Here is a 26,301-nt window from a genome sequence, read left to right on the forward strand (position 1 = left end):
TGTGATAGCCAAGAATGGGTGAAACAGATGGTGCTTATATTTTCACTAATGACTTTAATTGTGGACAGTTTAATTACTATTTATTTTCAACATAACTCCCTCCATCATTGTTTTTCTTTCTTTCTTTTTTTGGAGAGGTTTTTGCTATAGGGCACGTGCGCTCACCAGAAAGACAGAGAGAGACAGAGAGACAGAAAGCAAAAAAATCACCCCCCGGGGGGGTGCCCACACTGCAATCCCTTCTCCTCCATTCTCCTCTCGGGATCTTGGGCAGGCACGCACACGCGCCCAGCGTGAGTTTAAGCCACCGGTTCCGGGACTCGAACTGCAGTTGAATACGTGGGAGTTCAGCGACATAGCCATTATGCTGACTGTTGGTCCCTCCATCATTGTTTTTAAAAGAAGCACCCAGTAAAGATTTTCCCAATATGAAAGGATACAACAGCGAGCTACTTCCTTAATCTTCTAGAGGCATAAATTGATTCTAAATATTCTTTTGCCTTTTTATTTCAGGTCAAGATTTCTTAGTAAATTCTTTCAGGGAACATACCTCTCAGTACGCTTGCTGTGTTTAAAAAGGAACCCATATTGTACCACTGTAATAAAAGGACATGTCCTAGTAATTTGGTTGAGACCATTTGTACCATAACATCAGACCTATAAAAATTCACAAAATAGTAACAGCAATTCTATTTTTAAAATGGAGTTCTATTACAGAGCAAGACTTTTAGCAATTTGGTATAAAACCCTATTATAAACCCTACCTAAAAGGCAAATGCCCATACATTTCTCTGTGTATCTAATGACTGGTGTATTTCTCTTCTCCTAACAGAGAGATTTCATGAGTGTTGAGCTCACCGACGGGCACATTAAAGTCAGCTATGATCTAGGTTCAGGAGTAGCTTCCATTGTCAGCAATCAAAACCATAACGATGGGAAATGGAAATCATTCACCCTGTCAAGAATTCAAAAACAAGGTGAGTTTTTATAGTAATAATGCAGTACAGGCCATCATCATGCTATCCAAAGCACCCATGTACTTAATCAGGAGAAAGACCCTATGAGTAAATTCAGTAACTCCCAAGTTTTGTGAAAAATTGATATAGTCATTTCTTCGGCTTAGATTATAGGTGGTTTGGGTTAGACGTGACTGATTGAAGAGCCAAATGGTTCTCTGTCATTTTCTTTTGAAACTGAGAGCTTAATTTGAAAGCATAAAACTGTCTTGCAACTTGCAAAATTATATCTTGTAATAGGTTTGAAAAATGTTATGTGCTTCGCTTTTCTTCCTATTTTGCCGAGATGTTTCTTTTAAAGCTGACCACAGTAGAAATCATGGGGGTGATAGGGCACAGCTGCCAGCTCTCTGCAAAAAAAAAAAAAAAAAAAAATTAAACACATGCAATTAAATAATTGAGTAATAATAAAGTGACATTTTTATGGTTCTGGGACATTTTAAAGCACTTTTCAATAGGCTACAGCCTAGTAGTAAAGGGAGCTGGATCCTTCATGGCCAACTGTGATTCAAATCCTGTCCATTGTGACTGGAAAATGTGTATGTGCATGCCCAAAATGCCAACAGGATGGAGAATGAAGGAGAAAAGAGTGTGATGTTACCAGACCCCGTGGAGGGTTGCTGCTTTCTCCCTCTCCCTCTGTCTGACTCTCTCTGGTGAATGAAGGTGCCTTTTGGCAATTAAAAAAATAATTATATATGTATATACACATATATATATATATGTGTATATATGTATGTGTGTGTATATATATATATATACGATTTCACAACCAGAACAGAAACCCAAGTCTATGAGTTCTTGGTGTAGTGTTATTACTATTTAAGTATAATTTCCCTAATTCTATGTATTAATAATAACTGTTAGGAACAGCAGATGGTGTAATGGTTACGTCACTAGACTCCCACATAGTCGACCACTGTTCAAGTCCCAGATCTGGCGGTTTAAAATTCATGCCTGGCGTGTGTGTGTGTGCATGCCCAAAATCGCAAGAGGAGGTTGGAGGAGAAAGGATTGAGGTGTGGCCATCCCTCCTGGGGAACGATTTCTCACTTTCTGTCTCTCTTTCTCTCTGTGTGTCTCTCTCTATAGACACACATGCCCTTTAGCAAAAATCTTTCTTAAAAAAAAAAAAGCAATAACTGTAAATGAAACTTTGATACTTCTGCTAATACAATTAATGCCTATCATTCCAATGTGAGATTTCACAATAATCTACATTTAATTATGTAACATATTTTATTTATGCATTTTCATATATCTGCCAAGCACCTACTCAATACTAAGCAAGAACTAAGCAAGTCTTTGCCTTCCAGGGACTTACAGTCTAATGAAGAAGTAAATGGACATGTAAATCAACACTTAAAGATAGAAAGCTAATTTCTGTCATATATATGCATATATTGAGTTGCTGGTAAAGTCATGATGCATTTTTGCATAGTAAAATACATCATGACTTTCCAGATGACTTAATATATGGCAATATACACACACATATGTATATACAGATAGATGTATATATCCATGTACACAAATGGCAGGCTAGAAATCTCAAAAGAGAACGATATCTCTCAGAAGAGAGATAAGTTAGAGAGGTCAGCTCCCAAGAGGAGCATCTCTGAGGCACAAGCAGAAATTAAGCCGTTAGTGGGTTGAAGAACAAGGATAGACATTTCAGAGTGGTGACAGTTGTGTGAAAGCCTAGAGCCATCAGAGAGTATAATACATCACTTTTTCAAAGAAGTATTTTATTAAACTTTAATTATTTATTTATTTTAATTTGACCAGAGAGCGAGAGAGAGAGGAAGTGAGAAAGCAAGCTGGCAAATCCAGGACTCAAACCAAAGCCAACCATGTGAGTGTCCAGTGTCTTTAATCACCATGCCACCTGCTGGCTCCATAATACATCATTTTATAATTTCATGTCCTTGGAACATAAAGCTCTGGGGAAACTCCTCCATCGGAACTAAAACTGATTTTGGCCTTCTATACAGTAGAACATTGCTGCATACATTGTTTGCATGTTAGAGAGGCCCAATGTACATTTGCATGGTAGAGGCTCTGCATAATTCTTCTGAAGGAAGAATGCAGGGTTAACTCTGTTCAACCCAGCATAACCAAAGCTTCTTTAATCGCAGAAATCTTTCCATTTGTGCAGTACTAGCATTTTGCTCAATACACTTTGGAAAATGCTTTAGTCCCTGCAAGCAAATCCGTAGGTTACATGATGAAAAATTTCAGATGAGGCTGAGAGATAACAGAATCAGGCCATAAAAGACCTTATGCACTAGTGAATAAGTTTCAACTTTATCCTGAAAGCTATGAGGAGCTATGAATTTTAAACAAGGGTGTGAAACCCTCAGGTTTGTGCTTTTGTAGAGTTTCTTTAGCAGTAGCTTGGAGAGTAGATTTGGGGCAAGTTAGGATGTGACCGCAGTCTGTAGTAAACCAGGTAAAGAGTGATGAGAATGAAAAATAAGTCAGTAACCATGAGCATAGGGAGAAAAGAGGAGGGTTGAAAGATATTAAGCATCTTACTGTTGAAGAGCTTTGTAATGCAGTCGAAGTGCAGACCAAGTTCACAAAAAGAGAGCGATCTAGAATGAGTCCTTTATTTTTTTCTGGTTATTTAAGTAGAAAATGTCAGTGCTATTCACCAAGCTACTGAATGCAGGAAAAAGAACAAGTTTTCATGGAAAAGATGTTTGAGTTCTACTTTTGGATACATTGTATCAAAAGTAATTTTAGCACCTTGAACCATCCAGGGAAGCTGTGTAATTGGCAGGCAATTAATTATATGTGTCTGAAGATCAGCAGAGATTTAGAAGATAGAAATTTATGGAATCCTCATCATATTCTAAATCATTGTGACTGAATAGAGATGAAAAACACTAAGCAATGCTATCTAGATGACCCAAGCTCTGGTGCTCACAAATATTGAAACAGTGTAATAAAGGAAGACCCTAACAAGAGGGCTATAAAGAAATCATAGGAAAACAGATACATGCATCCTTGAGAAAATGTGATGTCACAGAAGCCAAAGAAAGTTTCCAAAATAATGAAGAGTTTATCTCTTCTTATGTCACAGCATGCTCAAGAAATATAAAGACAAATAATTCATTGCTTTGCAAATGGGTGGTCATTAGAGGCCTTGGAAAGAATAATGGAATGGTTACAGTGAAAGCCAATTGCAAAGAATTGTGGAACAAAGGAGCTGAGAGAGAACAGTTTCAGTGAGTGGGGACCTATTCTAAAGGAAGTTTGACTCTGAAATTCAGAAAAAGATAGGTCAGTAGCCAAGAAGGGGTTATGGAGTTGGAGGATAAGGATGATGAGGTGAGGGACCATGTTGGTTTTTACTATCAGTTCCTATCACACAGTAAACAATAAATATTTGTTAAATGAATGCTATTTTTACCATGTTTATAGGCTATGAAGGATAGACCAAGAAAGAAGTGATCGGAATTACAAAAGAAATGAATGATAAAGCACACAGCCCAGGCCCTCAGAAAGCCTGATAAGATATACCCAGGTTAGAGAGAAAAGTGCTTAGTCTGAGAAGGGAAAAAACCCTTCTTCCATAAGACAGGATGAAAAAAAGAGGTACATGGGACCAGCAGTGAGCATAATGGCTATGGCACTGGACTCCCATGTAGTCGACCATGGTTCAAGTCCCAGACCTGGTGGCTTAAACTCATGCCAGGCATGTGTGTTTGTGCGCCCAAGATCTCAAGAGGAGAAAGGAGGAGAAGGGATTGCAGCATGACCATGTCCCCTAGGGGAGTGATTTATTGCTTTCTGTCTCACTATCTCTCTCTGTCTGGAAGCACATGCGCCCTAAAGAAAAAACCCATAAAAAAAAAAAAAAAAAAAAAAAAGAAGAAGAAGAAGAAGAAAGAAGGGGTACAAGTGAAGGAAGAGATAGGTTTGTAAATATAGAAAGGGATTTTAAACTACTTTTCTCCTGATGCCTTAATTTTTTCATTGAAGTTTTAAGCAGAAAATTGACAGAGAATCTGAAAGGACAAAAGGTAGAATAATAACAGATTTGAACAAAGAAGGAAGATTGATGTGCATGTGTAAAAGAAAGACATCAGAGACACAGAACTGAACCAACAAGTGCTATAAACTCTAAAGATAATGATATGCTAAACAAATCTATAGTGTGAAAAACAGAGATGTAATGAGTCAACAACTTAGGAGAACAATTATCATAAATTGTCACCTTGAAAATAACAACTTCCATAACCAGGCTGCCATCTAGACTGTGATTCTGTTCATTAAAACAAGTAACCAGGGACTTGGAGGTAGCACAGTGGTAACTGAACTAGATCAACATAGAAAAGGTCCTGGATTCACATTCTGGGGCTTCTACCAAGCACATTGGGCAAGTGAGCAAATGCCTATGATCCAGGCCAGCTGAGTCTGGGAGTGGATCACAGCATGAAGACCTATCCGGAATGCCTGTCTCTCTTTCTCTCCTTTCTGCACCCCCCCACCTCCCACCACAGAAGAGGTAGACAGCTAAAAAGAAATAAAAGTAACCGAGAGATCTATAATCAGAAACAATGCTAGTCAAAGGTAAAATTATAGTACCCATGTAAACCTCAAAGTAGTCAAAAATATGTTACAGTTTAATTGTAACTTGATTCAGTTCACAAAATTCAACCCTGGATTGGTCAGTTTCTCAGATTTTACTAGAGCTACATTGTTACTACTCTGTGGTCCAGAAATAAAAAATAACTTTCTTTTATCATAGCCTATCCAGTATTTTCAGTTTCATTCTTGATCTCTAGTTCTATTCCTTTGATATAGTGACTGGTGCTTGTTACGACTCCTCTCTGGCCTTCAAGTTGACTCTAGATTCACATTGCTTTTTGCCCTTCAAATGCACCAAGTAATCTTTTTTCCTTTTATTAATAGTTTAGGTCTTAATGACATAAACCATTGTCTTTCCTTCTCTCATGTGTCTCTAGAGTATTGTTATTAAAAAACAATAATTGCATTAAGGTCTATGAAGTTCAGTTGTTTGGACCTTTGATTCCCAAATTAGGTTGGCAATTTCTACTTTTCCTGCCTGTGATTGCTCCTCCTTCCCTATTATCTCCAACTTCACAAAATCAAATTTGGAAAATTTTTTGTTATAACAAAACTATAGCTGTTCTATCTTTCTACATGTATCCTCAAATACTTAATGTAGTGTCTATGTTACATTTTTTTTCTTTTAAACTCACCAAAAGACATGGGCATTCACTGGAGGGAAAAGAAAAAGAGAAGAGAAAAGTGAGAAAGCATCCCCCATGGGCAATGGTCATGCAATTCTTTTCTCCTTCATCCCTCCCTCCTTTTAGGACTTTGGGCATGCACACATGGCCAGTGTGTTTCTCGAACCACGGGGTCCAGGACTCAAACCACATAGTCAGCCATGTGGGATGCAGCTACCTTAACTACCATGCCACAGTCCTTTCTGTTACATTTAAAACATTCTGTGTTACCAGCAGATGGAATAATGGTTACGTCGCTGGATCCCCCACAAAGTTGACCATGATCCAATTCCCAGACCCAGTGGCTTAAAACTCATACCAGGCATGTGTGCTACATGCCCAAAATCCCAAGAGGAGAATGTCTCTCTATCTCTCCCCATCTCTTTGGTGACCACACATGCCCTGTAGCAAAAATCTCTCAAAAAAAAAAAAATCCGTTACTCTTGCAGGAAAGTTGACATGTATTAAGTTTTCTACTAAAAAGAAAAGCACTAAAGCCACAATAGAAAAAAGAACAAATAATTTACAAAAGAAAAACAAATACAGGATTCTTATATATGACTGAAAAACACAATCTCTTTAGAACTCAAGAATATAGTCCTTTACTGCAGTAGCAATATTCAAAGATCACTCTTAAAGCAGTGAAATCTAAATTTGAAAAAAAAAAAAAAAACGGCCTAGGAAAATAACCTCACTATCTTCTTTAGTAAGGTTAGTTCTTACAAGCACTTTACTAAATACTATGAATCTGATGCCATGTTGAATCAATGAAGATGAATACCGTTTCTAACCTAAAGAAATCTATGCGTTTTGTGGTGTGGAAGTAAGTAAATTCTGTAGGAAACAGTAAACACTATGGTAGATACTAAGGGCAGAGAATGACTGGGCATTAACTGAGACCCAGAACATTTAGAGGTGGAAGGGAAGCAGTGCAGGTTGATCCTAGACAAGGAGCATCAATGAAAAGATAAAGATAGATAAAAACATAAATTGCCCAAAGGAAACGTGCACTTAGGTTGAATCACTGAAGTTTGAATTCTGAAGGAATGGTAGGAGGTACTGCTGAGCGTGTTGGCAAAGGCCAGATTCAGGAAATCATTTGAACTATGTTAAGGAGTTTGAATTCCTTATAATGAGTCACTGGAGGAGGGTTTTAAGTAGAGATGTGACATAGTGATTTTAATTTTGGTAAATAATCTAGGTATTAATATGGGAGACATATTTTCAGAAGACTAACGAGAAATTGAGTGACCAACTAGGTCTACTAATAGTCCAGGCAGCAATGAATACTTGAAATGAGTGGTAGTGGGATTCAACTTAAAGCATGCAAAATAAATCCATAATGAATTACCACTACCTTTTCTTTTTCTTTTTTTTGTTTTTGTTTTTTGTTTTGGTATAGGGCACATGTGTTTACCAGAGAGACAGAGAGACAGAGAGACAGAAGGTGCAAGATCACCCCCCAGGGGGAATGGCCACACCGCAATCCCTTTTCCTCTATTCTCCTCTCAGGATCTTGGGCACGCATGCACAAGTGCCCGGCATGAATTTTAAGCTGCCAGGTCCAGGATTTAAACCACAGTTGACTATGTGGGAGTCCAGTGATGTAAACGTTATGCCATCTGTTGGTCCCACCACTACACTGATTAAAAAGGCTAATATTAAAAAGCGTTGGCAAGAATGTGGAACTACTGAAATTCTTATACATTTCATTCTAAACTATTCATATGTGTACAGAATGGATGAATATCAAAATAATTAAGCAAAATAAGGCAGATGATAAAAGAATACATTCATATAAAATTAAATGTAAGATGTAGACTAACCTACAGTCACAGAAAACACATAGGAGCTGCTTGTGAATGGGGTATGTAGAAAAAGCAGAGATTACAAAGAATCATAAGAACATTTTTGGGGTGAAGAATATGTCTGCTTTCTTGATTGTGATGATGGTTTTGTAGATGTGTGCCCATATCAAAACTTCTTATATTACCCATTCTAAACATGAATAAATTTAGTATGTCAATTTTACCTTAGTACTTTTTTTTTTTTTGAGAGGTTTTTGCTATAGGGCACATGCACTAACCAGAAAGACAGAGACAGAGAGACAGAAAGCAAGAAATCACCCCCCAAGGGGGATGGCCACACTGCAATCTCTTCCCTTCCATTCTCCTCTTGGGATCTTGGGCACGCACGCACACTTGCCCAGCATGAGTTTAAGCCACTGGGTCCAGGACTCGAAATGTGATTGACTACATGGGAGTCAAGCAACATAGCCATTACTCCAACTGCTCGTCCCAACTTTAGTACTATTTTTAAAGTCATACAGTTATTTTGGAGAAGAAATTAGTAAGACTGTTGACTGATTAAATAAGAACAGTGAGGAGAAAGTCAGGATGACTTTAGAGTTTAGAACATTGGGGGGGGGTTGAATAATGCCATTAAATAGAATAAGTAATGTAGATTTGGGAGTAAAAATAAAATCAGTTTGTTTTGGACTATGTTTAGTTTGAAGCACTGAAAGAAAATACAGATGCTGATGTCTCACTTGCTAGATGGATTTTTAGGCAAAAATCAAGTTTAGGCAAACATATATATATACACACACACACACACACACACACACACACACACATATATATTGAGAGAGAGAGAGAAGAGAGAGAGAGGGCTTTTTGCTATAGGGCGTGTGCACTTGCTGGAGGGACAGAGAGAAAGCAAGAAATCGCCCCCCCCGGCGGGGGATTGGTCATACCACAATCCCTTCTCCATCTTCTTGGGATCTTGGGCATGCACACACATGCACCTGACATGAATTTTAAGCCACTCAGTCCAGGATTTGAACAGTGGCCGACTTCATGGCAGTCCAGCGATGTAACTATTACACCATCTGCTGGCCCCTAGACAAAGAAATTTTTGAGTCATCAACATATTGTAAGTAGATATAAACTTGAGTTTACCCAGATGACTAAAACCTCAGAAGGGATATTAGGGAACATCAGCCTTTCAGGAATGTTCAAAGAAATAAGTCCCCCCAAAAAGAATTGAGCATGAGAGTTTGGCATTATGAAAGCCAAAAGAAGAAATATCCTAGAGGGAAAGAAATGCTACCAGCATCAAATACTCCATAAATGTAGATGAAGATAAGGACTGAAAGGACTCCATTAGGTTTGGATATAGGGAGGTCTCTGAAAACTTTAGTAAAATCAGTGTCTTCAGAAGTCATGGGATAGGAATTGAAATCAGCTCCAACAATGTGGGTCTTGCTCCTTTTCAGTGATCAGATAATGTTTTACAGTTACTCAACTAGTTTGTAAGAGCACTGTCCTTTGGCATTCTTCACCTTCCTTGACAGAAGTTAGTCGGTTAGTAGAACCACAGACACTAATAGAAATGGGCCATATCCCCAACTGCATTGATACGGAAACAGAGTTGAGACCAATTATTTATAAGCAAAATGATAAACAGTGATGGACTGTTTAAAAGCAATTGGAATAATAATAATCAGGAAAAAAATGAAAAGCTATTGGATGATGATGGGGATTTTAATGTCTCGGTATTGACTGATATGCATGGTATTCCTTCTGGACAAAGCAATGTAATACACTGTGAAGTTATATGTGATTCAATGTAATATAAACAAGATTAAGATAATAAATAAATAAGATTCTCAAGGGATTAAAAGAGGGAGAAGGAAAGAATTTCTAAAATGAAACAATTATAATAATTCAGCATTGATTATATCTTTTAGGCCCCCCTACTACTCATTGTCTATTGTATTTAACAAAACTTTTATGTCCTTGCTTAAACCATAAATAAAACAAACAACATAAGTGAGCTCTGAATTCATCAACCCTGAAACTGTGTTAATAGCTTATTTACTATTTTGCAAGGGAAAGAAATAGGCAACTATTAAAAGTGAACGTTAGCATTTCATAACAGAACGCACTTCATGGCTACCAGCCAAGGATAGAGTGAAGCCCTTTTTCCATGGCAGTAAAAGTATACCATCCTCTATTGCTGCCAGGGCTAACCCTTAGACCAGTGAGTTTCAATTCAACTGTACTGCAGTTCTTTAATCAGTTTTTCTAAGAATGATTTCTAAAAATGCATATATTCACCCAGAGATAAGGAAGAAAACCTCCAGTCACTGGCTTGCCTATGATAGAAGCAGAATCTCATTTTCACAGACATCATTATAATACTCACCTGGTCTGTAGAAAGAATCTATTTTCATGTTCCAGTCAACAATCCCAAGTGGAAATTCTTTCCTCATCTGGGTAAAAAAGGATTGTGTTTGAAAAAGTTTTGAAAATAGTTCTATAAATCATTTTTCTTTTAGATATCAGTCCAGTCAAGGAGATATGCATGTATAAAACTAATTATGTGTATGAAAATAATTAAATAGGTGTACAAAATCAATGTATGAGAGTAGTTAAATATTTAGATCTTAACTTACTAAATATTTCAATAGGACATATTTTTATTGTTTATTTTTACAAAAATCTGCTTTGAGGATTTAAGGTGTTAAAATGTTTGCATATTTTATTTTGGGCATTTTTAAATAAATTATGTTTCATCATTTTTTTTTTTGGAGAGATTTCGCTATAGGGTACATGCGCTCGCAAGACAGACAAGAGAGAGACATAGAGACAGAAAGCGAGAAATCACCCCCCAGGGGGGGTGGTCACACTGCAATCCCTTCTCCTCCATTCTCCTCTCGGGATCTTGGGCACGCACGCACACGCGCCCGGCGTGAGTTTTAAGCCACCGGGTCCGGGATGCGAACCACGGTCGACTACGTGGAAGTCCAGCAACATAGCCATTACGCTAACTGCTGGTTCCCTTATGCTTGATCTTATGGAAGATACAGTTTTTGAATGGTGGCATTATAGACTGCAATGCGATTTTGAAATGTGATATTTCTCTGTGTTTTCCAAAGAATACTAATTCTGAAAGTTCATGAGTTGAGAGAAAATGATAATGTTCTATGGTCAAATAAATTTGGGAAATATTTTTCATTCTATGCTCTACTCCTAGAGTATTACATTTTGTATTAGCATGTTGAAAGATCTGAACAGCCGGGCCAGCCCCTTAGTGCAGTGGTTAAATCCTAGGCATAGAAAGCCAGATCCCCTGAGGCTGACCATGATTCAAATCCTAGTCTAGTAGCTTGATGTGCATTCATGCCCTACATCCTGACAGAACTGAGAACAGAAGGGAAAAAAAGGATTACAACGTGAACATAGCCCTTTGGGTGATGCTTTCTTATTCTCTCTCTCCCTCTCTCATTTTTTTCTCTCTCATGATTTTATGTGCCCTCTGGCAATGATAAAAATATAATCTGAGCATCCAGACAATTAAGATATAAGTTTAACTTTGCTTAAGCCAGTCTTACTTATTTGAAGCAGGAACATCCAAGAAACCCTTGCTCCAAAGAACAAACATTCAGAAATTCCCTTACAATCTGTTGTTTCAAATGTTCATTTTCAAGTCCTTACTAATTCAGATCCTCCATCAGGCCAGGATGTAGAGCCAAATCTATCAGGTTCATGAACTGATATCTCAATATGCATCAAGGGTTCAAAAATATGTGAAGTAGTTAAAAGCCAGATTTAAGGATATATTATGATGAAGAAGCACATAATTCACCTAGAGTCTAGCTTGATCCTTAAAATGAAGAGGGAAATTGGTGAGATAAGATTTCCCATCTGCTTTCTAAATAAAGTTTAGAAGAAAAGCACCTTTCATTCCTTTCTCCTTTATATTTATGAATTCCTGTTCCCATCAAGTCAGAAATAGCTTGAGAGACCCAAGAGAGAAGCTAAGGTATAAGGACTGTACCCCCAACACTCAGCATCCCGGTCTGGAAGGTACTTTACAGTGGACATAGGTCCCATCATTTTGCAGTACCAAGCGTCCCCATCTTGTCACGCCCACGTACATCCTAGAATATGGTACAAGGGAGTAACACTTTCAAATGAGACTAAATCCTGGTAGTTCTGCAATTTACAGAAAGGGCTACAGAGTGAGCATATTTCTAATTATTTATTTGATAACTAATTAGATTTCTATCTTAACACGTAATTATCTTACTTTATTTTTAACAATTTATCTATATTTTATAAATTATCAAATGGCTCTGTGATGTCCATCTAAACATTCCTGTTTTACATTCACTGGTTCACCTTTATTCATGCTCAAGTTATTATTTTCATGCTCTTTTGTGAATAGTTTAATAATGCTTTTTTTTTTTGAGAGAGAGAGAGAGATTTTTGCTATAGGGCGCGTGCACTCACCAGACAGACAGAGAGAGACAGAGAGACAGAAAGCGAGAAATCACCCCCCAGAAGGGATAGGCACGCCACAATCCCTTCTCCTCCATTCTCCTCTCGGGATCTTGGGCACGCACGCACATGTGCCCGGCGTGAGTTTTAAGCCACCGGGTCCAGGATGCGAACCACGGTCGACTATGTGGGAGTCCAGTGACATAGTCATTATGCTAACTGCTGGTCCCTAATAATGCCTTTTTTAATTAAATATTTTTGGTTGTTGTCATAGGGTGTATGCACTCATGAGAGAAACAGAGAGAGGGAGAAAGCTCCTCCTTCTGTTGGAGCGTGGCCACAATCTTCTCTTTTGTTTCTCCATCCTGTTGGGATTTGGAGCACAGATACCTGACATGTTTTTCAAGGCACAGAGGCTCAGGATTTGAACCATGGTTAGACATGTGGGATCCAGCTCTCTTAACCACTAAACTGTGGGGCCAACCCAATTATGTATATTGTTGATGTGAGTATTGTTTCTGTGCTTATTAAATTACTAAATACATTAGGTCATCGGGAAAGTCATGGTACATTTTTCTATGTTTTTGTATGCAAAAATGTGTCATGACTTTTCTGATGACCCAATAGTACAAGTAACTGAAAAAGTCAATGTAAATTTGACAATTAAACTAAAAAACTAAATTGTCTTGAAGTAATAGTTGATGACATAAATGTAGTTGATATTGCCCAAATAAAATATTAAACTGTCTATCTCCTTTACAGCCAACATATCAATTGTAGACATAGATACTAACCAGGAGGAAAACATAGCCACTTCATCTCCAGGAAACAACTTTGGTCTTGACTTGAAAGCTGATGACAAAATATATTTTGGTGGCCTGCCAACCCTGAGAAACTTGAGGTAATTTAGTGTATATGTAAAGTAAGGATTAAGTTTTAATTAAATGGCCACTGTGCTCACCAGAGTTCTGAAGTTTAATTAAAATAGGAATGTCATATAACCTTTAGTTACAGAAAGGCCTAATCAAAAAAAATCAAGTTGCACATTAGAACAACACCAGGATTAATTTGACATCATTGTGGAAGAGATGGATTGGAATCACTGTTTGCCTTATATGCACCTGCTGAAAAGAATTATGAAAGTCATTAAAGGTGGAAGTCAGAGTTGAATGTGGGTCTTGTAATTGCTGTTCTCCTTGCACATTCGCTGGAGACAATGGCACTCTGACATAGCTTAGTGTTCTGAAAATTAGTCAGTGTTCCAGGATACTGTGAGGATAACCTATTTTATTGCTAGTATTAGCATCATAATGGTGCATTGGAACTGCCCCATATACCTAATACTAAAACTGTATTAGGTATTCTCTTGCGCATGCCAATATTTTTTTTTTATTTCACATATGCTTTTTAGCTTGTAGGGTGAGGCAATATATTTAGTTCACAGCTTAGTTAATTCAAAAAAGAAATAAAGTAACTCAAAAATGTCAGAAAAATTTTTTATGCAGTACTTAATTTACTGCTTGTTTTGAAACATAAGCCATTAAATCTGTGGTGTACTTGGCACTAAATCAATGTTAATTGAATTTAATTAGAATGGGATGATCTGATTTGGTTAAACCATGAAGAGTTACTACATATATAGGCTGCTATGTTTTTATTTTTTAGCTTTGCTTTGTTTAATTAGATTGGTAGTTTTTAACAGATGTAAAAGTCTTGTCTAGGTGTTTCTGTTCTAAAAAGATTATGTTTGGGGGAAAAAAAAGTCAAAATGATCATCAACTCTAGTGATCATTTATTTTCCCAAATAGTAGTAGAACTTTAGTTTCACTGTAGGACAGCTAGTATGCAGGCTGAGGGTTCCTCTTCTCCCCGAATCTAAACTCATAGACCAGGCATCTGTCTACTCATCTTTCAAGGGTGTTAAGTTGATAAGTTTCATGGTATAAATAGACTGGCACTGCACTCACCTACATAATAACGTGTATGTGTTAGGAATATAAGTTTAAAGTATCAAGTCAGAAAAATTATTGCAAATCAAATCTATTTAAATACGAGGTAGTTGTTACTCAGCTATCCATTTATCTAATAGTCATTCAACAAATGATGAACACCTACTATGTGCCAGACACTGTACTAAACATTAGGGAGTCACCATGTGTTCAAGTCTAAGGTTTGCTTTGCAAGATTATTAATATCATATTCTGCTGAGGGAAAAGAAGCTTATTCAAACCTAACTTCATTTACTGATAATTTTAATGGCAATAAAGTGATCTTTAGACATTATCTTCAATGGTATATATATATATATTAACTTCTTTGAAAAAGGCTTATGTCTTATTTGGTTTAGAGATTATCTATCTAATGAGTCTTTATTATTGGGATGTTTTTACTTTCACAGTGTAGCATTTTATAATTATGATATTGCTATATTTCAGCAGTTTATTTCAAAATCATCTTCAGGTGTATATTTGTGATTGTTAAAAGAACCAAGTATTCATAGTTACCTGTTACTTTGCCCACAGACAGAATCTCAGTGTACTAAAGTGCAAAAGATGTGATAAATCTAGGTTACTTTCACGTATGTTGTTTCATGTATGTTGCTACAAAATAGCAATGTTTGTGCATTTCTCCTTGGTTAGATTAATAAAATAAATACTTTAAATTTTATTCTTAAATAAAAATTTTTAAGAGCATAGTATGAGAAACCATCATGTTGGGATTCTGATTTTGGTGCCTTGAAGAGCAATATGTCTCCTTGTCTATTTTCTGTTTGATAGTTTTGTCATCCTTTCCTGTGTAGATCACTATAAAATGATTACTTGTCTATGGTTAAAGTTTATTGTTTTACTAAATGAAAATATGATTGTAAGTAATGGGTTTTTTTTCTTGTTATTGTTTGTTTGTTTGCCTCTTCCCATTGAACTAGTATGAAAGCAAGGTAAAATTTAAATTTATGCATGCCCTCTTCAAGAGCATGGGTTGGGTCAGTATGGCTTCTTAGATAAAGCAGCCATGCAGAAGCAGAGCGATGCCTATGCAGCTTTAGCCACCGTACGTTTCATGAGCAAGTCATGCATTTGCAAAGAATTCTCATGCTGCCCTTTGCTTACAGAAATGCTGCTGCTTACCCACCATCAACTGGACTGCAATTTCAGTTGTTTCACTAGGCGTAAAGATAGATTTGTTTTGCTTCCTTGTGCAACCACCCACATGCAGTGCCCACTGGTGACCAGCAGCACATGCTCAAAGGGCAGCTGGGCCAAGATTATGGGCACAGTCTAGTTCTGGGGAACAGAGCACAAGGTCTCTTGGGCTGAATGAACTCTGGACTCTGTCCTTTTGGTACCACACACGTCTGCTGAACGATCAGCCTGTGCGCCCCAATGCTTCCCACTGCCTCGTTGCTTTTTGCAGGCTTGCAAATATGCAAACACAGACTTGGCCTTTGCACCTCTTGTCAAAGTTGCTTGTTTATTGTCATATTTATTTAGAATTAGCCACAGAGCCAGATGAGAGAGTCTTCTAGAAATCAACATTATATTTAAAACAAGAGTTTGGACTAAAAGTGAAGAAGTTTGTGAACAATTCCTCTAGCTTCTCAGGAGCATTCTAATTCTTAATTGCAGATTGCCATAAGCATGAAAGCTGCAGCAGAGCCGGCCTCTACACAGGGCTGATCAAACACCAGAGATGGGTAGGACAGGCACACTCCATCTAGAGCTAAAGCCTGGTGTTTGGGCATTTCAGAGCCTACATGTACCAAATTTCTGAAAAGGGCGTAGTGAAGTAAACTGTACAAATAATCATAAAAGCAAAAACTAGACCTTTAATATCAGAAGCTAGAACATACAGAAATGGCCATGTGGAGGAGGGGGAGTCGTTTTATGGGTGAGATCAGTCATACCATGTTTGCTGACATGGCTAAAAGGCATGATGAAAATACACGTTAAGAAAACTGGGATGCCACTGTGTAGCTTTGTGGATTTGTTTTGCCTCTGAGTGGTGACTCACAGGAACATAGACCTATGGTTATTACTAGGAGCCTGATCACCCCAGATTACTTAGCCTTGCTAAAACATTAGAAATGTTTGAAATAATTCTTCATATTTCCATGAAACAATGAGCTTGTGGGAGTAGTCTACTTCATTGACAAGAATGCCAAGAAAAGTATGATTAAATCAGTCCTCCCCTGAAGAAAAATAGGGAAGCAAGGGACCACCATGAATGAAATTCTCCTATTGTCTTTGCTTTGTTCAAGAAAAATATAAACACGATTCTTACCCTTCACATGGACACGTTCTTCGTTTAAAAAACCAACCTAATGAACAGAAGGAGAAAGCCTTGGGAACAAGGGAAAATCATTAAGGAAAATGAAGAGGTTTTGGGGGCAGATGGGAAGTATACATACCTTACAGGAAATAAATGACCGGGTACAAACCTCCAGGATCTAGTTAGCTTTTCTACCTATTTTTCATCATGCTGTGTGTTTTTTTTATTAAGATTAAAAAAAGACAAGTTTGGCATCACAGGATAGAAGGGAGAGAATTGTTACTGTCGGACACAATATTTTGGTATCTCTTGGACAATTTTTACATATGCTTCTTGACACCACATAAAGAAGAGTTACCTTTTTTACCCTAATATACTTTTACTGTTCAATATAATAGCCACTAGCCATGTAGCTATTTAACTGTAGATTAAATACAATTAAATAACAATAAACATTCAGTTCCTCATTAGCACAAGCTACATTTCAAGTCCCAGTAGCCACGTGTGACTAGTCTCCACTGATGTGGGAAGTGTGAGCAAAACATCCATCTTCACAGAGAGTTCTATTGGACAGCCCTGTTATAAAGACATTTTGCTACGTTATGTCCATAGAGCTCTCACTGTGTGCTGTGCTACTCATTAACGCATTCACACTTCACAGCTTGATCATAGATACTATTATTATCATGCCCATTTCACAGATAACAACAATGCGTCTTAGAGAGGTCAGATCACCTGCATGTCACATAATAAACCAAAGCCACATGCTAGACTCAAGAGCTAGGACTTCGTTTTCTAATCTGTTGTAATATTCGCCCTGTTTTAAGAAAGAGTGAGTAAAAAATAAACATTCAAGTGTAGTTTGAGTATAGAAGCCATTTCTCAATATTGTTGGAAAAAAGATTTTATTTTTACACTTGATGGCTTTATTTTGTGATTGTTCCAATATAGAATGCAGCCTTTGCAGTTGACCTATAAACCCCAATTTTAAAATATCTGTGTTAGACGATATAATGGGCTACTGCAGCCTTTATTTTACTTAAAACTTTAAAGAGACCAATCTTGCTCTTCAGCTACACCCCTCCCAAAAGTCCTAATGAAAAAGAATTATTTTCAAAAATATATTTCTGATTTTTTTCTAAATTATTTTTTTCAAGCCACCAGTTCCAGGACTAAAACTACGCTGTCAGCCATGTGGGATCCAGACACCTTAACCTCCATGTCACGTATTGGCCCCAGTCTTGTCCTAAATTTTGAGCAATATTTTTTAAAAAAATGTATTGTATGTAGCTTGATCATGCTGCCTACACAATTATCTGTTCTTTGAAGAAGAAAAGAAATACTTCTTTCATTATGTGTATAATAAAAGTCAGTTAATTCCTGTACTTTGTGTCAAAATGGTATGGGTCAGATTATTTACAAAGAGGAGAACTAAGTAACACTCCTTCTGAAGGATGGCATTAACATCCATTTAATCCAACCAGTTGATAATGCAAAGTACAGTTTCTTAGGTCCGTGTGTGCATAGGGTGACAGACATGCTCCTGCATACATGTTAGCTTGTTCCATATGGCTTCCTTATGGTAGTCAGACACTGCACAACCATCACCCTGATGATAACACTTTTGTTTTTCATCTGACTGTTCAATAGGCCAGAAGTAAATTTGAAGAAATATTCCGGCTGCCTCAAAGATATTGAAATTTCAAGAACTCCATACAATATACTCAGTAGCCCTGATTATGTTGGTGTTACCAAAGGATGCTCTCTGGAGGTTGGTCTGTTTTTAATGGCTCCCTAAACACATATGTATCAGATTTTACTTACTTAATGTGGGTGCTCTTACAGTAATGAGTCTTTTGTTAATTTATTTTGTATTTCTCCTAGCCCTATTCCTACCTGTGCATAAATAATAAAGTCAGACCAAAGCATTCTATAAATTAGTATGATGGAAATGGTATTGTGGCCCAATTCCCCACATGCATTATGCTTCAGAGCATGGATGTCTTCATTTATCCCTTTTCTGTTTCTGTTTTCCTTGCCAACTCTGTTTCTCCCTCTTCCTCATTTTTGCTATTTTAAATTATTTTATGGTTATGTATTATACATAGCTTTATTTGCAACTTAAGTTTTCTTCTGGAATGGGTTGAAGTTTACACCAATCCCAAGTAGTCACTTGCACCTTAATCATGAGTGAGTAACATCTAAAGGTTAATTTGAAATATTAAAATTGTCCATTAGCATCTAATTTGAAGGCTAGCCCTCTTGTCATTGAAATAGCATAGACTGAAACCTGTGGAATCCAATTCTGCAAAGACTTGTGCTCGATGATGGCAAAGTTCCTGACCTGCTGATAGCCTCGCTGTCTCTTTATTGCTGCAGCAGCCCCGCAGCCTCTCATTCCACTCAATTATTTTGCACTGATTCTTCTATCAGGACTGACCCCAAAGTGAGAAAGACCCGCATCATAGCTCTGCTCTTTTAAAATATATATTAGCAAGAGCCAATGTTCAAGAGCAAAGATTCATAAGACTTTTATAGGAACCCCATAATAATGAGCTTGTTTTTTTTTTTTAAAAAGAAATATATCATATTTATAAAATTTTGCTGACTCTGTCATGAAATAATTACTCATTTTGGCTGCTTTCTGCATTGTAAAGTATGTTAACACATCTAGATAAAATGCAAAATAGAGAATGATGAAAAAGAGAAAGTAAATCTACCTTCTAAGTGATGAGATTTTAAAATGTGAAGCAGAACTCTTAGGGTTTTCCCTGTTCATGGCTATAGGCTTCAATTTGGAATTGTCTGAAGACATCTATATTGCCTGTATTGTCTATAGACGCTTGGGAATAAGTGAAACAGAAATGTATCAAGACTTAAAATGCTAAGGATCCATACTTCCTCTTAAAGAAAGTTTTACTGAGAGTTTTAATCTTCAAAGCCTAACTCTCATCCACATTCAAAAGTTATAAATATGAGGATGGAAGACTGTCCAGAAAATGAATAGCTTCTATGCATAGAAATGATGATTCTGTAAAGACACTTTTCAGTAACCAGGAATTATTTTGCTATGAAATATGAGGCAGAAATTTGATGTGGATAAATATTGAAAAGTCTGCACAGTAGTTTTATCTGAACTATCTAAAACTCTGTGATTTGAAAATTGGAATAGAAAATAGATGATGCATTTTACCAACTCTTATGTCATTTAACTGAAGACACTGAATAAGAAAAGATCCTACAGTAAAATACTCCTTGTTTTTTCTTTCTAGAAAAATCCAGGACTTTAAAAATGAAAATTTTAAGAACTTTACATCTCAACGATTAATACATGGGCTTGCTTTAAGTAAATGCTAGCATACTTATGCAATGGAATGTCCTCCTTTATTCAAATTGATGATAATTTATGTTTATTGACACATAAATCTCTCTCATATATTTAAGTGAAAAAAGATTAAACAAATAAGCATATCTAATATGGTTCAGTTTAAATACAGAAAGAAAGAATACAAAATTGTCAAAGAGGAATGAATGGCTGAATCAGATTTATGCACTATACAGCTTTGAGATTGGAGTAGGGATATTATCTCCCTTTTGAACTCTGTTACTATTTGAAATATAACCATTTTACTTTTTATAGCAGCAAGTATAATGGTATTATTTTTATTTTCAGAAAACAAACTGTATATATTTGGTGTATTAATTTTAAGGTGTAGTTTTTGACTAATATTTTAAAAATTGTTCTGCAGTGTACTTGTACATTTGATAGCAGTGAACATTCTGTCCTTGAGTTTCTCACTGATGAAAAACGCACAGACCAGGTTCATACTCATCTGTTAAAAAAGAACAATTAATTGGGCCAGGCTCACAGCCTAATGATTATAAGATCTGAATCTCACATGGTCAACTGCTGTTCTAATCCCAGCCTGAGGCTTGAGCAACACTGCAGCTTTGTATGAATGCATGTCCAAAGTCCTGACAAGATGGATAAATGGAGAAGGGATTGTGATATGTCCACATGTGATTTGGGGGTTAGGGGTGCTTTCTCTGTTTCTCTCCCTCTCTCTCTCTCTCTCTCTGTTTCCCTACTGACACATATGCCCTCTGACAATTAAAAAATTAATTGATATCAATTGATAGTGTATTCAAGGGACTAAGTATACTTACTGGTTTTAAGGGAGATTTAGTAAGACAGATTTAAACCAAAATAAAGTTATCAGTGATAATCTTATTTTAAATCAAAAGTCCTAGAAGAAAAGCAGGAGCTACCATTTTGATTTTAACCTAAATTGCTCAGAAGATTCAAAGTTATAACTGGAAATAGTATTTCTTCAACTACTCTTGAACTGTCCATGTAACAGTAGGTTTTTGTTCCTAAAGTAACAGTGTATTAATTACATTGAGTAAATTGAGGAGAGTTAGTGCAATAGAGAAATTAATTTAAATTCTCTTCTCTAATGACCTCTTCTTTCCTTTTACCCACAGAATGTTTACACAGTTAGCTTTCCCAAGCCTGGTTTTGTGGAACTGTCTCCTGTGGCATTTGGTGTAGGGACAGAAATCAATCTGTCCTTCAGCACCAAGAATGAATCGGGGATCATTCTCTTGGGAAGTGGAGGGACACCCATACCACCTAGAAGAAAACGAAGGCAGACTGGACAGGTACCACCAAAGTGGTCAACGGTGCCCATTCCTTATATTTGTATGACATAATTAATTGCTTTTATACTTTGGATTTGCATCACTGATTTCTGGTCTCAATTGGCTATCCAGAACTGAACATTTCATTAGTCCTAGCTGACTTCCTCTCTCATATCATCTTCTTGGACCATTGTCTTCTCTAGAATTTTCCTGTTGGTTAATTCCATGTGCTGAGTCATACTTGTATTGCACCTCTGTATTACCTTGGTATGGCATGTGCATGTATAAAGAGGAAAGCTTAAAATAGATTCAAATTATATTCATCTTTGTCTCTCATTTCTTACCAAATGTGTGGAACATTCAGCTAAGTCCCTTAAATTTTCATTTAAATTCTGTCTAAGGTCAGTATCCCAGTTGCATTACCCGAGATGAGGCCGTTTGTTGGATCCTGACCTGTTTACCCTCTGGACACAGGGAAGGTATTATTGACAGGAAAATATTATAAACATTTGCTATAAAATCAAACACAATGGCCAGTCCCATAACCTGGTGGTTAAGAAAGCTGAATGGCTGACCATGGTTCGAATCTCAGTCCCAGTGACTTGAAAACACTGATTGCAAGTGTGTGTATGTCTAACATCCTTACAGCATGGAGAAATGGAGAAGCAGGAATAGTATGATCGTGCCCCATGAGGGAAACTTTCTCCAAATCCTTCTTTCTCCTTATTCCTCCATTTCTCTCTCTCAGAAGAGCCATGCCCTCTGGTAAAAAAAATAAAATAAAATAAAGTTTAGGGAAAAAATGGCAGTAAATTTATTGTATTGTTAGAAAAGTCATGATGCCTTTTTGCATAGGAAAAACATAGAAAAATATGTCATGACTTTTCCTATGACCTAATAGTATAAAAACAAGTACACAAGTATAATTTAAGAATAAATCTAAAATAATAGACATAAAGCTGATATAGGAAAAATCGTATTATTTTACTGATAGACATTGAAGTAGTCCTCAATAAATAGGAATATTCAGCATGTTAATGGTGATAAAGACTCAATATTAAAAATATGTCAGTTCTCCCTAAAATAACAGGTAGGTTTAATTGCAATTAATATCACCATATCTTTTTGTGAATAATGACAACCTTATTCTAAAGTTTATATCAAAAATGGAAAATCCAAAGAACTGCTAAAATAGAATAAATATTGGCACGTTATAGGACAGAGCTTTATACTGTGGTAGTATAGTGTTAGTTCATGCATAACTCTGTGCCTATGGAACATAATATTCAATAGATAACCCCAAATACATCCAAACACAGAGAGAAATGACATTTGCTAAGAGGTGGCATTGCAGATCATTAAGAGAAGAGTAATTGTTCAGTGAATGATTCCAGAGAAATTCATTATCCCTATGTAAAAAGTGAGTTTCTACTTCACACCAACTGAAAAATAATTTCTCAGAGAACTGTGGAAGGAAAAAGACTTTAAAATTTTTAGCATATAGAAGGATAACTTTTGACCTTGGAGAAGGAAAAGATTTATTGACCAAAACACAATTGTAAATATAACTGCATTAAAACACAAAATATAGGGACCAGCAGTTGGTGTAATGGCAGTGTTGTTGGACTACCATGTAGTTGACTGCGGTTCGCGTCCTGGACCCGGTGGCTTAAAACTCACACTGGGCGCGTGTGTGTGCATGGCCAAGATCCCGAGAGGAGTACGGAGGAGAAGGGATTGGAGCGTGCCCCCCCCCGGGGGGTGATTTCTCGCTTTCTGTCTCTCTGTCTCTCTCTGTCTGTCTGGCAAGCGCACACGCCCTATAGCAAAAACCCTCAAAAAAAAAAAAAACACAAAAATATAAATCCCAGCCTAGAGATTTACAATTCATATAACCTACAAAAAAATTGGTGACCAAAATATCAAAGTAACTCTTACAAACAATAAGAAAAAGATTAAAACTTAAACAACACTGGACAAAAGTCTTGAAAAGTCATTTCTCAGAAAATGACACGTGGATGATTCAAAAGCATATTTTTTAGATGTTCAACCTCATTTGTAATGGGGGAATGCAGCTTTGCATTCGATTTTATATCCACTAGAATGATAAACTATAAATATAATAATACTAAGTATTCCCAAAATATGGATCAAAGGAAACTCTTAATTATTGTTGGTGGGAGGAGTACATTTCTGCAGCCACTTTGGAAAACAATCTGGCATTATCTTGTAATGGCACACTCTATAAGCCAGCAGTTGCACTCCTAGGTGCAGACCCAAAGGTTGGTACATGTGCATAATGAGAAATGTACAAGAATGCTCAGAGCAGCGTTCCTCATAATAGTGAGAAAATGCGAATGCTCATCAGCTGAAGAACAAGTAAACCATGGCATTTCACAGAAAAAGATATTAAGCACTGGTAAAGAGAAATCAATTATAACTAAACATACCATGTAGATGGATAGAAACTAAATAGAAATGAAAAAGGCCTGACATATTGTATGATATCATGTTTATTGTTTCTAATACAAGTAGCACCAAACAACATGTTGTTACAGAGGCATGTGAATTTTCAGAAACGATGTTTAAAAAGCAGCAGAGTGATAAACATAAAATCCACATTAGAGGTTATCTCTGAGATGAAGAAGCAAGGAGAGGAGATTGGGAGGACCTCAAGGGAGATGCATCAGTATTGTTTCTGAAATTGGGTGGTAAATTAACAGATATTTGTTTTATTGTACAGTGTTAATACAGCTTTATCATTTACATTTATGTCATCATATTGTGATGACTGTAACAGAATTATCATAAAAAGATCATTTTTATTTTATCTCTTACTACACATAATAAGCACTGAATAAATACAAAATAAACATTTTCTTCAATTCTTTATCCTTTAATCCTGGCAAAAATAAAATTCTTTTCTCACTGTTACAAATGATATGCTAGTTAAACTCAAAGGACCAGATCAAACATTGCAAAAACGATTTCCTATACAAAATATTTTATTTTGGGGTCGTTAATTAAGCACTACCTAATAGCTCCAAATTTCTCTTCATCAGGACTACATAAATGAACTTGAATCATCAACTTTAGCCTTCTGGATGATTCTTAAAATAGAATACGTTCTGGGGGCCAACAGGTGGCATGGCTGATAAGGTGCCAGACTCCCACATGCCCAAACATGATTCAAGTCCTGGATCTGGCAGCTTGAAAATAATGCCAAGTACATGTGCGTGAGTGCTCAAAATCCTGAGAGGGAAATGGAAGAGAAGGGATTGTGGCATGGTTACCCCCCCTGGGGGTGATTTCTGACTTTCCCTCTTTTCCTCTTTCTCCCTGTCTCTCTCCAGCAAGCACATGCACTCTTTAGCAAAACTTTAAAAAATAAAATAAAATAAAATAAAATAAAATAAAATAAAATAAAATAAAATAAAAGCAGAGAAAAAAAAAGCACGTTCCTATTAAAATAAGAAAATAATAAGGACTACAGTACAAAGTAAATTTGAAATGTTTTAATGACAATGAGTATCTAGTTTCTAAAATCTCATAATGAATACCATCTGAAAAAGAAAACTGTAAACTACCTCATGGTTGTTAAAAAATCAGTCCTGGTTAAATGGACATATTGTATATTTTAAAGTTCACAGTCTTGATACCTATAGGGTTCTTTGATTGGGTTCTGCTAGGTAGGTTTGAAATATCAAACACTCAATCAGCTAAAATAGTTTTTTACTCAGTGAGTAGTTTGCAGTTACAGACTTTGACAATGAGCACTAATCCAGATGCATAGAACACGTGTGATGGACACATAGCTGCATAGATGATTCAGTGGATAATGATGATGTTGATCAAACCGTCTCCACCAGCATGGATGCCTTGTGGAGAACCACATGATCACATGCCGCTGGAGCTGTGGTGCCCCACAAGCAAGAGAGCACATGAAGCTTCAGCTCTGGGAGAACTGCATTCAAGCTCTGGGGGGTTCTTTATCGAATATCAAAACCATCCTGGTTGCTATAGTAACAGGAGCAAGAAGAAAGCAGGCATGTTTGTGGATGAAAAATTGTTCTCCTTTCTAAATGTGGGAGACAAGTTACGTTTGTGATAGCAATCTATTCCACCAGCTCAGAGAGCAAACTGAAGTCTAAACACTCAATAGGCCATAAGGTTGAGAGACCTAATTTCCAGAAGCTTCCTGTCCACTTGTGACTATAAGGGAGTAGGACTTTTTGGTGCCCTTTGTTTCCTGGTGGGTTTTGTAAGTCAGAGGACCTAGGCACGCACAGCTATTCTTTTCAGTATTGCATATCTGCTTTGCAGAGAATTGCTATGTTACCTCATCCACTTTCCACATCATCTAACGAGCAAAATCAGTAAATGATGTAAAAGATATTTCCAGCTGCTTTAAGAAAATATTGAGTCTTGGAACCAGAAGATAGCTTAATGGTTATGTCACTAAACTCCCACATGGTTGACCCAGGTTCAAGTCCTGGACCTGGCGGCTTAAAGCTCATGCCGGATATATGTGTGCATGCATGCCCAAAATCCCCAGAGAATAGAGGAGAAGGGATTGCGGTGTGGCCATACCCCCCGGGGGTTGATTTCTTGCTTTCTGTCTGTCTCTCCAGTGAGTACACCACAACAGCCTTCTCTTCAGTTACTCACATTTGCCGGGACGTAAACTACAGATGGGTAATTCGCTACCTTCATGCCAACGGTGCATCCATATTCTTTGCATGCCTATTCCTCCACATAGGACGAGGACTGTACTATGGCTCATACACTTACCTTGAAACATGAAACATAGGAGTAATCTTACTT

The 26,301-nt window shown here is 36.9% G+C and overlaps 1 protein-coding gene across 1 annotated transcript in view; it reads left to right on the top strand.

Moving 5' to 3' along the window:
* The window catches only part of LAMA2 (laminin subunit alpha 2), a 509,250-nt gene that overhangs the window by 446,980 nt on the left and 35,969 nt on the right, over nucleotides 1–26,301 (top strand). The window contains exons 52-56 of the mRNA XM_027770245.1: nucleotides 833–977; nucleotides 13,330–13,468; nucleotides 15,494–15,505; nucleotides 18,487–18,607; nucleotides 21,322–21,498. Of these exons, the coding sequence (XP_027626046.1) occupies nucleotides 833–977; nucleotides 13,330–13,468; nucleotides 15,494–15,505; nucleotides 18,487–18,607; nucleotides 21,322–21,498 (594 nt within the window). The remainder of the gene's footprint in view (nucleotides 1–832; nucleotides 978–13,329; nucleotides 13,469–15,493; nucleotides 15,506–18,486; nucleotides 18,608–21,321; nucleotides 21,499–26,301) is intronic.

The sequence above is a fragment of the Tupaia chinensis genome, unplaced genomic scaffold (assembly GCF_000334495.1).
Source record: "Tupaia chinensis unplaced genomic scaffold, TupChi_1.0 Scaffold000117_2, whole genome shotgun sequence".
Classification (NCBI taxonomy): Eukaryota; Metazoa; Chordata; class Mammalia; order Scandentia; family Tupaiidae; genus Tupaia; species Tupaia belangeri.